The sequence below is a fragment of the Cebidichthys violaceus genome, unplaced genomic scaffold (genome assembly GCF_023349555.1).
Source record: "Cebidichthys violaceus isolate CVI_PGR_0920_01 unplaced genomic scaffold, fCebVio1.0.p SCAF_31, whole genome shotgun sequence".
In the NCBI taxonomy this organism is placed as follows: Eukaryota; Metazoa; Chordata; class Actinopteri; order Perciformes; family Stichaeidae; genus Cebidichthys; species Cebidichthys violaceus.
Genome location: NW_027176495.1, coordinates 866,565 through 884,691, shown reverse-complemented (window position 1 = coordinate 884,691; position 18,127 = coordinate 866,565). Strand labels below are relative to the sequence as shown.

At 46.8% G+C, this 18,127-nt stretch overlaps 1 protein-coding gene across 2 annotated transcripts in view; it reads right to left on the bottom strand.

The window, feature by feature from the left end:
• utrn (utrophin) overlaps positions 1–17,847 on the bottom strand; it is a 152,916-nt gene extending 135,069 nt beyond the window's left edge. The window contains exons 1-5 of one of the 2 annotated variants that reach the window (XM_068724443.1): positions 17,810–17,847; positions 15,856–16,002; positions 2,719–2,780; positions 1,766–1,858; positions 910–987 (exon numbers count right to left, since the gene is read on the bottom strand). In XM_068724443.1, the coding sequence (XP_068580544.1) occupies positions 910–987; positions 1,766–1,858; positions 2,719–2,780; positions 15,856–15,928 (306 nt within the window). In that variant the 5' untranslated portion in view covers positions 15,929–16,002; positions 17,810–17,847. The other variant, XM_068724442.1, reaches the window with a different exon arrangement.
• Between the last annotated feature and the right edge of the window lie 280 nt (positions 17,848–18,127).

Below are 18,127 nucleotides of genomic sequence, written 5' to 3'. Positions count from 1 at the left end.
AATACAAGCGATGGCACGTAGTTCAAATATTCCCGTTTTGAGCGGATTAGCTGGAAAGCCAACCCGGTTGCACACGATATGAAATCTTCTCAGAGGAAATCTTTTGTTTGCTGTAATCATTAAATCTGTTCAGAATGAAGCTGGTTACGGCACCAACCCTTACAGTGAGACACAAAGTAACATTTGACTGTCTTCATCAGGTGGACTACATATTCTATTGCTTTGAATCTTAATGAGTGTCCACACTGGTGCAGCTGAAAACCTCTGAACCGTGCATTCCCCCCCACACAGTGGATTATACGACCCTAATTGCTCCCTTCCAACGGTACCTGTGAAGTGTGTCTGCAGAGGAGAGGCCATGTGTGGACTGATTATATATATAGATGTTTTGGAGCGGATCAAGGCACCGAGTGGAACATGAGGTCAAGTGTCTGGTTAAACTAAAAAGTGACCTCTCTGTATACGGCAGAGCCCCCCCCGACCCCCCCTCTAGTCCCAATGAGCTCCATCCTGCCGCGCCGCCCCTTCTCTCTCAGTCACTCTTTCGCTCTGCGCCACACACACACACACACACACACACACACACACACACACACACACACACACACACACACACACACACACACACACACACACACACACACACACACACACACACACACACACACGGTTGGTTATACTTCTGTGTGTGCATGTTTCTATCCCCAACTTCTAAACTTGGACATATTGCCTTCAACTACACAGCAGCAGGTACGTTTACGGTTCATTATAGTTCCTTATTTCTGGCCGCGCTACGCTAAAATAAAACCCCGCAGACTCGTTGACCCGGTTCAGGACCACACGGACGTGGTTTTGGCTAAAAAAACATACGTCAACAGCAGCTGACGGCAGAAAACAACAGACACTCACGTTATTTTGATGCAGGACTTGAAGAACTTTGTTGACGTTGTTGAGAGCGTGCACTCTGGTTGAGCCTCTCTCTTTGGTCTGAGGAACAGGAAACACAGCGGCGATCAGCTGACAGCATGCTCAGCGTTATCATTAGCCTGCAGGAATCTTTGGCCGTTCATTAAATCATCAGAGATACATAGAGCGGTTTCTCGAAAATTGAGTCTACGACACATTTATTCATTTATTTATTCACACTCAGGGGGAAAAAAAATGTGAGGCATCGCTACACCAAGGAACAGGAATGCCATCACTCAGCGGAGTGTTTCTCTCCATACGTTAATCACACCCATTAGCCTATCAGCAGTGTCCACAGGCCAACTTACGGAAAGAACGGCAGGATGAACAGCTGCCAACTGAAAATCCTCTTTAAGTCTCCACATAACTCGATCACTCATTAGCACCCCATTATGGCATTAGTATTGTGGTATCAGAGAGATGGCGTGTGTGCACATGTGTGCGCCTGCATGTACGGCGCGGAGACAGTCGGCACTTAGCGCGGCTGCAGGCGCTGGAAAGCAGATACGCTGTTGAAGGGGTGACACCGAGGTGACGCTGGAAAAGTGTGCTCATGGTCGGACACTGACGACATGCAGCCATAGAGACGGACACTCCAAAAAAAAATGATCTTCTGTTGAAAACCTGAAATATTACAATCAACAACTACGCAGCTATAGTTGATGAAATGGAAAAAGTACATCGTTTCCCAAAGATCTGCTCTTAATGTAGCCGAAAAAAAAGCGTTTTAGTGGCGATACGACCCCGCCCGTGCCCCCCAAAAGAAACCTTTGACAGACCTTAATATACACAAACTCACCAGTACAGTGCCAGTGAGACTCTCCAGCAGGTCCAGCAGCTTCCTCCCATCCCTCAGGTCAGAGAACATGTCGTTGATGAGCGTCTTCCCCGTCTGACAGGAGAACACAGCAGAAGCGGTGTAAGGTGGTGTCGACGATGTGTCGGCATCAAGGAGGATATTCAAAATGACTGTCAGATTGGCATTTAGAGGGGATTTACGCGACAAAGTGGACTTTAATTCCCAGAGGCCTCACATTTACATGCATTTTAATGAAAACGGTTAAAATGGGGAGTTCAACCAGCCAATGACCCTAACCCTGGAACATGAGCAACGAGATGTTTTCAACAGGTACGTCTGGAGGGAATGCGAAAGCTTCAAATATGAAAAAGATGAAGAGACGTTTGGCAGGATATTACAAATTCTATCGTCATGGCCATCGACATGCAACACTTTGAAACCATCAAAAGCAGAGAAGAGAAGACGGAGGGAAACTTTATACAATCTAATAAGCATATTTAACACAACTGTGAATGGTGTGCTTGTGAGAACGATGAGGGCCACACACTCAAAGCCATTAGTGCTCTGAGGGAAACTGTTGCCGGGTAGAGTAATGGACTAAGACATGCAGTTCATTGTTCTGAACATTTGTGCTTCATTTCACCGCATTAAGAGCAGAAACATTAAATCATAGAACAGTAACGACAACATTTACAGTTTAGTCGACTACCCTGCCAGCAGCGCAGCTAACCTGCTGTGGGACTAAACATTTTAGGACTGAAATAAAATAACCTTGATATAGTCCCACCATTTCAGTCCCTCTGTACAGTTTGTTACTTTAATATCAGGCAGATGAAGCTCTTTTAGAAGCAGTAACTCAGTTTAATGGGCTTCTTTCTGAACACATTTGCATCTTTTTAATCTGTTTTTAAGCCGTGCGGTTAAAGTTCGGTCGACGGTCTTTTTCGCGTTACCTTGGAGAGTTGAGCATTTATCCACTTGGTGAATGTTTTCTTCTGTACTGAGTCGTGCTCATCTGTGGAGGACAAAGGAGAGGGGGTTGTTAGAAAGCTGGTTGATAGACGAGTGGTTAAAAAAAACGTCGACGTGGACAGAAGGTAGAGCCGGTCTTATGACGACAGCAGCGTCGGACATTGTTAACAGTCAAAAGTCCATTTTCACTCGTTTATTTCAGGACCCCAGTGCCTTAATTCACTCTCACGCTGACATGCTGCTAAAAGGTTATTGAGGCTGGAGGCGTCGCGGCTTAAAAGCCTCATGATCGATGCGGCTGGAACACCAGAAAGCTACAGCAACACAATGCAGGCGAGAGGGGCGCTTGATCATTTGTGGAGAATGTCAAAAAGGTGTGCCGTGTCGGCAACGGAAACCCATCTGCATCTGAGCCCATTTATGATGTTCCCCTGATCTCTGAATCCAAATATTTCACATTCTCTTCCCCCTCAACTCCCTCCAGCCTGGCTCCCTCCAATAAGGCCTGACTGTGTGTCATTTCCATCAGGAAATGATTAATGATGATTGATCAATAAGCACTGAATTAAACGAGGCATTTTTGAACCGCAGACTAATTTGTAAAGTAATGACTCAAAACATGTCGTGATTACAGCTGCTCAGCTGTGAGGATTTCATTCTTAGTTTAGGAAACTGAACCTCTTTTGATTTATTTGATTTTTTTTTTTTTTACTCTACAGACAAAATAAGCAATTTAAAGTCTTCACTTTGGACCCGGAATGATGCCATCGGTCAGATCAGCATCAGCCCTGATACCGTGACCGATACACATTCAATACTTGTTATATCATTTAGAGGCCATGGAGTGAATTTCTCTCGTCACGTAATCAACAATCACAGGATGGATGGATGTCGGTGGATCGTTAAACTCCAGACTCACTGCAGACAAATAGGACATTCCTCAACAAAGTACGGCAGCCGTATGAACTTCTAGAGTCGTACACCTGAGGGAATGCCTGTTATCTGTTCTTATGTCAGAGAACCTGCACCTCAGATAAAAGTGGATGTCAGCCTGCCATGTTCTGCGAGTTTAGGTCGTGTTCAGTTTCCTTCTTTCTCGTGTCACGTTCCTGTACTCTAACCTCCTAAATAATCCCTTCATTAAGTTGTCATTCTCCCTCAGAGTTGCACACCTGAGGGAATCGAGTAGAAAATAATTTACAGTCTTGAATGGAGGCGCAAAAGTCCGTGTGTGTGTGTGTGTGTGTGTGTGTGTGTGTGTGTGTGTGTGTGTGTGTGTGTGTGTGTGTGTGTGTGTGTGTGTGTGTGTGTGTGTGAGCATTAAACTGCCACTGTCATTCAACTAGCCACTGTGTAAAGTACCATGAACTGAACAAAAGGTCGGAGGTTATGATCACCAGCCCCAACAGTCATCGCGTCTTTGTTTGGGGTCTGTGTGTGTGTGTGTGTGTGTGTGTGTGTGTGTGTGTGTGTGTGTGTGTGTGTGTGCAGCCGCTGGCTGGGTGAGAAGGGGCATAAAAACAAGAATGTACTGCAAACAGAGGCCAGAGGTAGGGGTGAGAGAGGTGACGAGATGAGAGGAGGAGATAAATGGTGGTGGAAGAGACAAGACTCGACGAGAGAGAGGATTCTCCTGGAACTATGAAGGGTCAACGTACAGAAGGTGTTCACTGCTGTACAGAGAGTTTGACCCAAAGAAAATTGTCATCCATTTTGTCATGGCAACGAGACTGTGGAGGGGTATTTGTGTGGAAGGAGACTAGTGGACGGGTGAGGTAGCTAAAGCAGGAGACACTAGTTACTCGTATACACTTGCACTGCGTCCTCTTCTCCGCGCCGTTGTCTTTAAAAGGGCTTTGAACCGTAACACTGTAAAAAGTGTCAGGCCCTCCTGAGAGTAGGTTGACCTATTTTTCCACATAAATCTCAGGCAGCGACAATAAAAACCTAAAGGATTCTTTCTCAAGAGGTGAGAAAGACAAAAGGGGCGACCGCTGACGGAGGCGATGAATCAAAAGGTGATGGAGAGGAAAGAGGATACAGGAGACAAAGACGGTCGTGGGGGTCTTTGAGAGATAAAAACGATAGCGTGATTGACAAAAGGGGTAGGTGACATAACAGAGGGGCCCGATAACTGTGGGCAATCAATCACCGTGGGTAACGTACCGGTGGAATGGTTTAACATGTCCTGACAGACACGGAGGGAGGAAGAGTGAAAGACAAAACAAAGAGAGAGAGAGAGAGAGAGAGAGAGAGAGAGAGAGAGAGACAAAAAGATGAAGAGAGGCAGCCAGAGGGAGAGAAGAATGCTGGCAAGAACATTGAGAAAACAACTGACGAGGAGCAGGACAAGGACAGGACAAGCATGCCTTCAACACAATACAAATTTTCCTTTTATACAACGCGGAGGCCTCCCGTCCTTTTCGGTCTTATCAGCAGCCTGTGGAGGACCTGTGGGGCCCGTGGGGAGAGGGTCCCCAGTGGGCTCAGGTCTCCTCCTGGGCTCTCCACCTCACCACCTCCGACGGGGACAATACACTCGATTCATGCACCGCTCCACCTCAATCTGTCTGCTGCTGCTACTCACCACAGCACAGGAATGTCTTACTGGTGGACGGATCAAAGCGGCGACGGGGCTGTGTGCAAGAGAGGGTGAGGGTGTGTGTGTGTGTGTGTGTGTGTGTGTGTGTGTGTGTGTGTGTGTGTGTGTGTGTGTGAGTGTGAGTGTGAGTGAGAGAGAGAAAAACACCTTCTGTATAAACATCACTAACACACCATTACATATGTCCACTTATGTCACTTTGCTTATGACCAGTTACATGCGCGCACGCGCACACACACACACACACACACACACACACACACACACACACACACACACACACACACACACACACACACACACACACACACACACACACACACAGAGTGAATACTGTGTATACTAGTACCTGTAAGTAAAGTCTCATTAGTTATGCTGAGGCCATTGAACACCACATGATTAGAGAGAGTCAACATTTGTTTTAACACGACACTAGATGAGGTTCCAACGACGACGTAGGTGAAAAAAACAACTCAACGACATGGACAGGTTTTCTTACTCCTGTCTCTTTGTGACCCGTTGCTATATAGAGTATCGTGTCCAGTTCACGGATTTCCACACAAATTCCTGGGTGTTTAACTTATAATTTAAAGCCACTGCTGTTGCTAATTGAAGCCTGTCAACATGTCATCATGGCCTGGTGTACATTTAAACCCAAAAGGAAAAAGCATCAATAGAAGCATTGGACATCAAATGGTGGATTCCTTTCAAGATACATATTCTGCCTTCTAGTAATGTTAATTATTACTGAGGAAATAGAACCGGAGGTCCTCCTGATATTAAAGTTTTTGCCTGGTCCTATTCACCACTTGCACTGGAAACCAATCGCGTTGGGTCACTTGGTCATGTGATAAAGATATCAGCCCAGTGAGTCGAAGCGAACTAACCCGAACCCAAAGAGTCACAGGTCAAACAATCAGTCGTCATATTTCACATCACTGAGCCAAACACACACTCACACACACACACACACACACACACACACACACACACTGGTGTAAGTGGAGTCACGTACAGTGAATGTGCTGAGAAACAAACGTTTCTGTTCCTCAACAGACAAACAGGAAGCAGTGATCACATCAGGGAGAGTAATCCCACTGGTGTCCTCTCACAGGCCACTGAGCGCACACATGCTCTCAACATGCTCTATGTATACGTTGACCGTTTTGTTTTGCGCTGGGAGAGATTACATGATCTGTCAAAATTGCCCCGGGGCTGCTCCCACTTCCCTTGACCCAGTGTCGACCAACATTAAAGAAGAACGCTTCGACTGAGAGGAACGAACCGCAAGCGAACCTCAGAAGAGGACATCAAGCAGGCAGGAAACACACGTGTTCTTCAGAGCAGCCAGCTGGGAACACAGAGCAGACACGTCAAATACACAGCTCCGGCCTATTAGTGCACCCCCCCCACCCCCACCCCCCTCACAGGTGGAGAGAGCCTGTGACCACACAGCAGGGAGAAGGGGGGGGGGGACAAGGTGGGAGGCACCGAGGTGAAAATCAAACAAACCCTCAGGGTTTCCACGGCAGCATCGCACAGTCAACACCAGAGCTCAGGGATTAAATAAACAGAGATGTTGACAAAGTTTAGCTGCACCAGTGAGCAGCGATTAAACTTGAGCCGAGTCAAACTTGTTAAGTTATACTTGGGTAAAGCTACAACTTGTTCTCCTGTGTGGCCACTGAGAAGCCACACAGTCAGCCCCAGTATCAGCTGAAGGTTTAATAGGCGGAAAATCCAACCGGAGTGTTTGTTTGAAAGTTGTCACGGTGTCGAAAGTCACTACGACAGAAATAAACCTTTTTTTTCTGTTCGTGCTTTACCGGAGTCATCGGAGACGGAACAGTGAGGAAGGCTTAATGTCCCGACTGTAAAAGGACTCTGGAGCAGAGGCCGCATTCATGAAAAAAGGGTGAACTTCACCTCGACGGGAGGCCAGAAGGAGGCTCAGCTTTTGGCCGTCCCGTCTCTCGGATCAGCGCCACCCGCAGCCTAGTGGAGGGCACTGATTCCTTAAGCTCTGTTTATACTCACGCTTGGCCTCCCGCAGACGGCGAGCGAGCTCGAGCGTGGACGCGTGCTGCGCTGTTCACCGAAAACACCAGAGGGCGTAGAAACCAAAATGAAGTGTGAGGAACCAAAAAGACGACGAGCGTAAACCCACTGATGGGCCCGTAGATCAGGAGGTGTAACCGGCAATCTGGACTGAAGCGTCTAAAAACAAACTGGCCTTCTTCGTATCATCCCAAGACATGTAAATAGTGATTTTATCTGTTTGTGACAGTCGCGTGATCGTGATCCAGTTTTCCTCATACACGTTCACATCAAACTGAATCCAGTTAACAGTTGGATGGGACGTGTTTTATTTTGACTGTGTGCGTTGGGAGGAATGCGTGAGAATTCCGATCATTCCTCCCGCCTTCCTCCAGCGGTCACTTGTCTAAGCTTGTCCCAGGCGGCGGTACACAGCCTTGTTGACACTCTTCTCACCAGCTAAGATCTGGGAATTTGTAAGGAAAACACTTCAGAGTAACAATCAGCCAAGTAACAGCTGTGGTAAAACCCTGTGGCATCTTTAGCGTACATATAGAACACATGACAGGATACTTCTATACAGCATTGGTCTACCGCACCACCTGTAACACACCCAGCTGCCACCAGGCCATGTGTCACACACCTGTCAAAAGTTCCTACCTCTGAGTTTGAGGCCATACTCTGCCATCATTTACCATCAGACCCCACACAGCGCTGAACCGAAGAAGCAACACAAAAAAACACCAAAAAAAAAAAAAAAGGTAGCGAGAGATAATCCAAGTGTATCAGCACAAAACAGAGTTTGACATTCATGCCTCACTCTCCTCCTCTCTCTCTCTCTCTCCTGCCTCTGTCGCTCCTTGACCAGCGAGGGATGAAAAGATCAGAAGAATGCTGCTGCAGAGAGAGAGAGAGAGAGAGAGAGAGAGAGAGAGAGAGAGAGAGAGAGAGAGACTGCCAATGAAAGGGAAACAGATTGGGGGCAGAGCAGAACACGACAGGGCAGGCCTAGCGTGGGGAGTTACAATGCATTGTGGGACAGGGAACGAACACAGGTGAACACAGAGACACTGTTCGCCGCCATCCCTGCGTGCAAAAGGGCAGAGCGGACGCTCCGTGACGAGATGGGAAAAGGAGACAAAGAAGGTATCGCCCGGAGATCACTGCCCAAATATGTGACGGGGCGGAGGCTTTAACTTTGGGATCTGATGCATTAGATTGAAATCCTTCCAAACTCACATTCCTCAGATCCAATCCTCCATATATATATATATATATATATATATATATATATATATATATATATATATATATATATATATATATATATATATATATATATATATATATATATATATACATAAACACATACATATACATATACACATATACATATATATATATATATAAATATATACATATATATATATATATACATATACATATACATATACATATATATATATATATATATTCAGTTTGTTAAGTGATCAGTGAAGTGGATGAACAGCTAGGGTTCGTGTAACACTTCTCTGAATTCGTTGTTAAAGTCCTCCACAGATGGACGGTGACACAGATGGGCTCATCCACTCACCTAGATCAGGACTAACTTCAGGCTTTCCTCTCCTCCTGAAGAAGTTACGCTTTCTCCACGACGTCCACTTACTCAAATTCATGCTGGAAAGCAAGGCTTTATAGAAGAAGAAAAAAAGAGAGAGAGATAAACAGACGGGGAAAGAAAGAGAAACAAAGAGAAGAGAAACAAATCCGGAACAGGAAGGCAAGAAGATGGTGTGGGGAGAGAGAGAGACAGAGAGAGAGAGAGAGAGAGAGAGAGACAGAGAGAGAGAGAGAGAGAGAGAGAGAAAGAGGAAGTGGAGGTGTGAGAGCACTTATCGAGTACGCTGGGTTTGTTTATTTGGGCCGGGGTTGTCAGATGTGACATCACACACATGTTCACACTCGACAAGGAGGGCGAGTGAAAAGTGAGTGACAAGAGCCGGGGCTGCTTCAATTAAAAGAGGTAAGTGACAGGTGACGTAGATGTTTGTTGACGTATACGAGATGCAGCGCTGTAACCGACAGCTGATTCTGAAGAAAACTACATCCTGACGGGGGAGGACGGGGGGACGGGGGGACGGGGGGGACGGCGGCTCTCGCTCTCCCGCGTCGCAGAGAGCGACACCAGATAAACACGATCAAGAGCGACCCGAACCCCGAAAACACGCCGCTGACACCCATCGGCTCCAGCAGCCACTTCCTTTGCTAGCGTTTGTGTGAAAGCACTCAAAAGAAGTGACTCGGCATTACATGCAGGACACGCAGTCTAAAAGCTGTGACTCGTGACATTTAAACGCAGGTCAGCGTGGTGGAACAGGGAACCGGGCAAAGGTCTGAGTCCATTTGCTCATTGACATATTTAGTCAATGAGGGGCAACTGAACAAACAACTCTATTCCCACAGAGAGGGTAACATAGGGACACAGATGGGAGGGAGGGGGGAGGGAGACAGAGGGAGAAAGTTCATTTCTCTGTCTTTTGTTTTTCTCTTTTTTTTTTTTTCTTCCTTCAGAAAAGGAGGAAGTAGAGGAGGAATACCAGCCCGGGTGACCCGTGACCAACTTCCTGAGTCTGAGTGAATGAAATCCACTTCCTTCCAGAGAGAGAGAGAGAGTTGTTGTCGTAGCAGCTGGTCTGGTCACCACTCAAAGAGGAACCACTCGGGTTAGGGTGAGGCTGGCTCAGGCGGTGACCGAAGGAATCAAGAGACCAAAAAGGGACTTTCCACTCGGCTGCATCAGTCATGAACCCAGAGACGGACACAGACACTCCCCGCCGAGAGCGTCCGTCATCGAGCTGCTCGGATGGAGCCGTGTGAGTGCGTGTGCATAAACATCTCTGTGTCTCTCTCTCTCTCTCTCTCACGCTTCATTCATCAAGACGCACTGTTATTTATGCTGATATATGAATCATACAACTCATCCGTACGTCACGAAGACGAACAGAAACAATGACGTCGAGCCACAAGGTTCGGAGTTCTGACTGCGTGTCCTCCTCGCCCACAAACTCAATAAAACACATTTAGACCACATCAAAAATAAATCATCTACAATCAAGGACAGTCTCTCACACCCATGCCTTCCAGTCGCACAGATAGGCTTCACTGTCGACACCCACTCGCCACGGACAATAAGGTCCACTGTACCGTCTCTCTTTGACGTCCCGCAGACATTGGTAATGAAATAATGTAATTAACGTTACAGTCGTGCCCTCTTTCTGTCAGCTTCCTGTCCTGATTGTCAACTTTGATTTCTGTTTGTGATCCCCACCCGTCGCACAACGGCAGTCAGAGTCACACGCCTCGCTCAAACTCTGACATGTTGTGTTGCAACGAGCCCGTTGTGGTTTCACAAGGTAAACAAGGACAGACGTCTTTATGATTATTATCTCAAACGCACAGCGGTAAACAGGACCACAGCATGCTGAAAATGGGTGCTTTTAAATGGATTTTGGGTGGATTTTTCCCACTTGAAAATACCTTTCCAGAAGTAGCAGATGTGATCAGGCAATCACTCACACACACACACACACACACACACACACACACACACACACACACACACACACACACACACACACACACACACGAGTCAGTGGTCTGACCAGCGTCAAAGAGAAAGAGATGGAAAATGCACATTTCTAAATCATATCATCATATGAATCATTGATATCCTGTGCATTGAATGTGTTCATTATAATAAAGTGAATTAAATCATGTACAGCAGCCACACCGTCCCCGGCTGACCCGAGACCTTTTCTCACCCACTGTGTCCCGTTCGTTCTGTGCGCAGTGTTGAGAGAAACACAAAAACAACGTTCAGCGCGTTCTCAACTCCCTCCAGGGCTAGGTAGTAAAATAGACAACAACTGTAGAGTTTGTGGTATCACTCCCAGCTTTAACACAGTGTCAGAACGCTTTATGGACCTAGTTTAGTCCATCAATACTAGAACAAGTAACACAAACCTATTAAGAACCTAGAAACCCTTCAGCGCTAGAAGAAAAAAAGACATTTCAATAGAGGGATTCATTCACTCAGTACTGAAATACACCAGAGGAGCTTTCAGGGGTTAATCTGAACTCTCTGTGGGCCTCAGTCTGTTTCTCTGTTTTAGTAAATCCTGTCATGCGAGGGGTCAGAAGGTAGATTGGGCAACATGGCTTTGTGGCCCTAATGAGCTTGGAAAAAGGGGCTGAAGGGGGGGGGGGGGGGTGTAAACTAGAAGGGCTTGCTTTGGAAAGAGGAGCTTCACAGTAAAGAGGAGACCGCTTTGGATGTGTTCAACAACCGCAGGAACATCCAACACTGATCATTTTCAGCCCTCTCTAGAGGAGTTTAAATGTCAGCTGGGCGTGGTGTCTCAATGCTGCTGGGCGGGCGCGCGCACACACACACACACACACACACACACACACACACACACACACACACACACACACACACACACACACACACACACACACACACACACACATTTCACATGGGCATGGACCAAAGAGGCAGAGTCCCACAGACAACCACACCCAGGGGAGATGTTTTGGCCACGGCTTCCATTCCCAAATTTCCAGCCTGAATTTTTTTTTGCAGAGCTTGTTTCCTCCCACTTCCCAGGCAGCCAAAACCCAGCTAGAAGCAAAGAGACACACACCAACACACACTTGTGTGCACTAGTGTGTGTGTGTGTGTGTGTGTGTGTGTGTGTGTGTGTGTGTGTGTGTGTGTGTGTGTGTGTGTGTGTGTGTGTGTGTGTGTGTGTGTATACTGTATATCCAGCTGCATTCCCGGCGGACACTTTGCTTCCTTAAAGTCAAAACGATGCTCTTGTAAAATCTCAGCGACCGTAGACTCTCACCAGAAAGTGAAGCTCGCGCACCAGAGGCAAAGTAAAAAAAACAGATTCAGGTCATGACATCTCAGCAGGAGAGGGCGGCCACAGTGAATGCTTCTTTGTTTTGATTTGTGTTCCGCGCTACCCACACATGCACATGCAACACCCATCATTATGCATTTGCATAACACTGCATACCACCGACAGAAAGTTGTTACGGTCACGGCTGAAACTCGTATTAACGCCCGGTACACCCTGCTACGAGCAGCCAGCAGGCTGGAATTAAGCAATCCATGACGTGCTTCTGAGCTCGTTATGGTGACACGTCTCCAGAGAAACCTTCTGAACACACCCTGAGAGCAACGTTCCTGTTCTCTTATAAGACACGAGGGTTAGAAATGAGTGGATATGCTCGGATTTTGCTGACAATAATAGAGATATGACCCTCTAAAAGGAGCCGGAGTCACCCACCACATCTTCACCTGTCTAACCCAAACTCTCACATTTAGAGAGAGAAAAGATGTGTGAAGCAGCAAGAGAATAGACAGATGAAGAAGAACAAGACCGGGGTCGGGTAACCAGAGTTCCCAGTTCCCCACGCAGAGCTCTCAAGTGACAAATAAACAGAGAGGAAATAAGGTCAGGTGAGTGTCCATTACTGTGTAATGGTCGTTAAACAACAGTGGATGATATATGACCTTTCACCTTTGTTTGCACTCTGGAATGGGGAGGGGGAGGGGGCGGGCAGGGCTGCAGGGTGCTGCGGGGTAATTCAACCAGGAAACGTTTGGAGCTACTCCTGAACATCTGGTTCAGCCCTTTAAGTAGTGCTGCGCCTCACACATCTGGTTCTCAAACAGCCTACTGGGTCAGCTTCAGGGGCACAGGTGACGATTCCTTCACTGCCGTTTGTCCGTAGATTCATTGGGTAAGATGCAGGTCGAGGTCACGGCTTCCTGAAGCTCAAGGTAAAGTCTTCAAGCTGCCTGAAGACATAACGAAGGGGGAAAAAAAAACAACGCAAACACTCACAGTCGAGGAGCAGCAAGTGGCTACGTTGTTCGATAAACGACTCTTAACATCATTGTCACTTTTCCCAGAAGCACTAGCTTCTCCAGCTTCACATTCTTCTCCGTCTCCCCGGTCCATTGTGAGCTTGCATAACAACTCGACACGCTGGAAAACATGAGCGACTGTCTAGCCTGCTGACCTCCATCACACACACACACACACACACACACACACACACACACACACACACACGCTGCTGTTTACTCTCTCCATGTGATCGGGGTGACCGGTGTTCATTCTCCCTCTGTCAGTATCGATGCTGTTTGAGCATGAACTCCACTGTCGATAAAGTTTTCAAGCGTTCAGACACGCCCCCATGGCGAGATCAGACGAACACGTGGGACAAGGCTCGTCTCAGCTGTGACAACATCCTTCCACCTGCCCACCACACACACCCACACCCACACACACACACACACACACACACACACACACACACACACACACACACACACACACCTGCTTGTCAATCACCTCTCAAAGATCCCCACCCGTCACACAACGGCAGTCAGAGTCACACGCCTCGCTCAAACTCTTACATGTTGTGTTGCAACGAGCCCGTTGTGGTTTCACAAGGTAAACAAGGACAGACGTCTTTATGATTATTATCTCAAACGCACAGCGGTAAACAGGACCACAGCATGCTGAAAATGGTTGCTTTTAAATGGATTTTGGGTGGATTTTTCCACTTGAAAATACCTTTCCAGAAGTAGCAGATGTGATCAGGTACTCACTCTCACACACACACACACACACACACACACACACACACACACACACACACACACACACACCTGCTTGTCAATCACCTCTCAAAGCCCATGTTTCAGCACCACGTATGCTACAAACCTCTCTTTCCTCACCGTCTACCTTCCCGTCTCGACTTCTTACGTCGCAGCAGACAAACCCAGGTTTGTTGGGTTTTCACAGGATCAATTAGAACAACTCTGAAAAAGAACCTTCATCCTCACGTTCTCATCGTGAGGTGTGCAGCTGTTTTCCCTGGTTTGACCTCATTTCAGCCGTATTTCCGGAAAGCCCAGGAACAATTTGGCAAAAGGCTTCGACACGAGCGTGCCCTGCAATTTTTTTCTGTGGGTCGTTTTAGTGTGCAGCTAAGCTACGTGCTAAATGCCCCCCCCCCCCCCCCCCCCCCCCGACCCCTGCTTTGCCAGAAAAAGAAAAACATTACTTTTGGGGTTGCTAGGGAAACCGGAATCTCTGCAAGAAAAAGCACTGTGGTCTGGATACAAGCGTTGTAAATTACAAACTCCTGCCGGCACGGAGTCTGCCCGGGCGTGGAAAGCTGGCACATGACGGATAAACCTACCAGCTCTTCTTCTTCTTATTATCACTTATTCTCATTTCACAGTTTACAGTAAAGAGGGACGAGCAGCGAGGACGGGGCGTGGGGACGGATGTCCAGCATATTTCAATTAAAGCACGTGGCGGACCAGAACTTTTTGATGCCAACATAAGCGCTTCCATACGATTGATTCCAGCTGCACATTGCAGTGAACATTATCGAAGCAATGGAAGCAACACACCAGTGATTTGCTGCTTTAAGTTGATTGAAGCTATAATTTAAATTACAGGACTTCGTTGAAGGGTTACCAGACACTTAATAATTCACTAACAAAATCATCATTATTATCAATATCAACAGAATTTTAGTATAGTTTATCAACTATTGTATCCTGATATACAAGTATCCTTGTATTCCTGTTATAAATGCATTGTGGGAAATGCCTTTGTGATGTTTTAAAGTTTGTTAAGAAGAAGTTTTTATTTGACAGTTTGTATGCAAAAAGTGCAGCTCATGAACACAAAGTGTCTTCAAGTTAAAGCCCAGCGAGAAATCCCATCTTCAAGCAGAGACGGACACGGTATCAGGTTCAACGGACTCAGTAATGACGTGCCGGTCCTGAATGTTCACAGCTCGCTCGACTGCAGCACTCCACCGTCCGGAGCAACAACTTGTTTGTGCGTCTCCACAAAAGATTAACCCACGGAATGGAATGATCCGCAGAGAAAGGGATCACAGGGCGCGGCTCTTCAGACCCATCCCTGCATTCCTGTCTTCTCCACTGTCATCGGTCACCTCGCCTGTTGACTTTCCTCCTTCTCCGTGCAAAACGCGTTACAACCGACCGTCTCTCTCTCTCTCTCTCTCTCTCTCTCTCTCTCTCTCTCTCTCTCTCTCTCTCTCTCTCTCTCTCCACGCCACCGTCGCTTTTCCCCCTTTCGTCTCCGTGGGAACCGAGGTTAACCACGCACAGCGAGGACCTCTGGCTCCGTCAGCGTTTCCTTTCAGCGACCGCTCTCATGCACGTACGACAAAAAAGAAGTTCTCACAGCGTACCGTGTGAGAAGACCACCGAATGATCTGACAGCTTTTTTGGGCGCACACACACACACACACACACACACACACACACACACACACACACACACACACACACACACACACACACACTCTGCAAGCGGTGTGTGTCCAATAGGAAACAATCCCAGAAACATACCAGATCTCCACTTGATGATGTCGTTGAACTCCTCGTTGGCTCCTCCCTCTGCGATGTCGCCGTGCGATGCCATGTCGGCGATTTAATCGGTTGAAATCGTGCGATGCAGGTCCAGGCTCCTCGATGCACCGGCCCCTCTTTCTGCACCTGTGTGTGAGAATCAAACGTGAACTCCTTTCTGCTCTAATGTGACTTTAAACGAGAAAGGGAGGCCGGGAGAGTGGAGGACACGTGCTTTACAGCTTCACACAACAAAAAGAACATTGAGACACGGTCGCACAGCACGCAGGAATAACACCTGACGTAGGGCATGAAAACACTAACAGCTGTTTGGGATCCTGGGGTAGAAACAAGCCGGTGTCATGGCCTCCGCTGACAACGTGGGCCTTGATTTATGTGTCAAACAAATCCCATTAGTAACCGATGCCGTAATAATGGAAAATTATAGCGCAGGCTTTTGCAGAGGCTCGTAAATTACTCGCCAACAATCTCAGAGTTTAGTGACTTCAGAGGTATCTGATGGTGTTCTGTAGGAGGAGGGCTAGTGGGGAAGGTTTGTCATCATGGACCCTGGACTGTGGATCCCTGTGAGTGGTGAGAGTTTCTAGTAATGATGGGAGTTTCCTCATTAATCAATTATTATATCACACTCAAATGTTAACGTCTTGTCATGTCATATTTGCAAATGGCACTGTGTTGTTTTTATCATGGGGACGTTTGCAGAACTTTCAGTAGCTCCAAAAATGAACCACCATATTTCGTCATTTCCAAAATTCACTTTGACCTGGTGAACGGGTCAGCTGGTGCTGCAGGTCAATGTTTAAGCACCTGCTTTGTAGTGTAGGGTCAATGCTTGAGGTTAAGGTGTCCTTTCATTAAAAACTCAACTCCCAAAATAGCTTGCTTTTTTACCATGAAAGGAGTGCATGCGCAGATTTGAGGAGGAGTGCTTGGTGGGCTACAGTTCTTCAGAGATGATGCAAGACCCCAAAAATAACAACTGTAAAGTGAAGGAAAAGACAGTCCCGTCTGTCTGCGCCGGTGCTGGCTTTACGATGCCGGTTCCTCTCAGTGAAGCAGTTCAGACAACCGGGGCAAAAACCACCGAAGGGTCCAATCAGCCAGTTCAATCAGAAAGCATTGAAGCTGTAAACTTCCAACAGGTGGAGGTCAGTCTATCCTAGACGGGTTTATTTGAACAAGAGCAGTGTCGATTGAGATCGATACATTTAAAGTACTCCTGTGTTGTAGTAATCTGACGAGATTATAAAAAAAAAAAAACCTGACACAAAGCACATAAAGGGGACTTTTAATCTGTAAACCAATCGTAGTTAATGTTTTATCTCGGAGGTATTTAGAGCTTTCTGACTTTTCATCATGTTGCAATAAGAGCTGCCTCAGTACAAGACCTCACGATAAGTAGGACCCGGCGATTCAACGCTTTAACAGCTGAAGTCTGACTTCTAAACTTGTGTTCCGCTGATACAATGTATCCAAATCAAACACTCACCTCCGCTGTCAGCAGTCAGAAGACGTGCGCCCTCAAAACAAGTCCGAAGCGTGTCGAGTACGGACCGACCAATGACGTAAAATGTGTTGGAAAAGTTACAAAAAAAAAAAAATTAAAGTTTTTTTTTTTTTGTTCTAACGTTACATTAAGATCAATTAATCTAAGGCATGTTCCGCTCGGTGCGAGGCACTCAGTCTTCTGAACTGCGTTAGCTGAGTGAAAGCAGCCCGTCCTCCAGCGCATCCAGTCTCCACAATGTGCCAACAAAACAAAAAAAAACGCCTTTTTTTTTTGTTGCACCGCAAAGCAAACGCACAACTACGGTAGTCCTTAAAGCACGCGACAGGCTGTGTCTGTGAAACGGAAAGATGGTTATTGCATTTTCGAGGGTGAACACCGCGGTGTGCGGGACTCCGGTCCCACAACTTTGTTCCTGTTGCTTACTTGACTCTTTTTTCCCTGCCGCTTACAGCGGCGTCAAGCTCCAGAGAGTTAGCTAAACACAGCGGAAATGCCGGAACAGGTTCTTCAAAGTAAAAGTGCCTGAAGACGGTCTAACATGACAATCACTTGGAAGTCATTCCAATTGGTAATTGTTGTTTCCTGTTGTCTTCGGGGATATAATTGAGCAATTTTTGTTTACACTTTTTCACCTTGGTAAAGCAACGATAAGTTCCCATTGCAGCTTCCAACATAAACAGGTACCATGTATAACATGTTAAATACTTTACATGGCATATATTATGACTGTAACAACTTAAG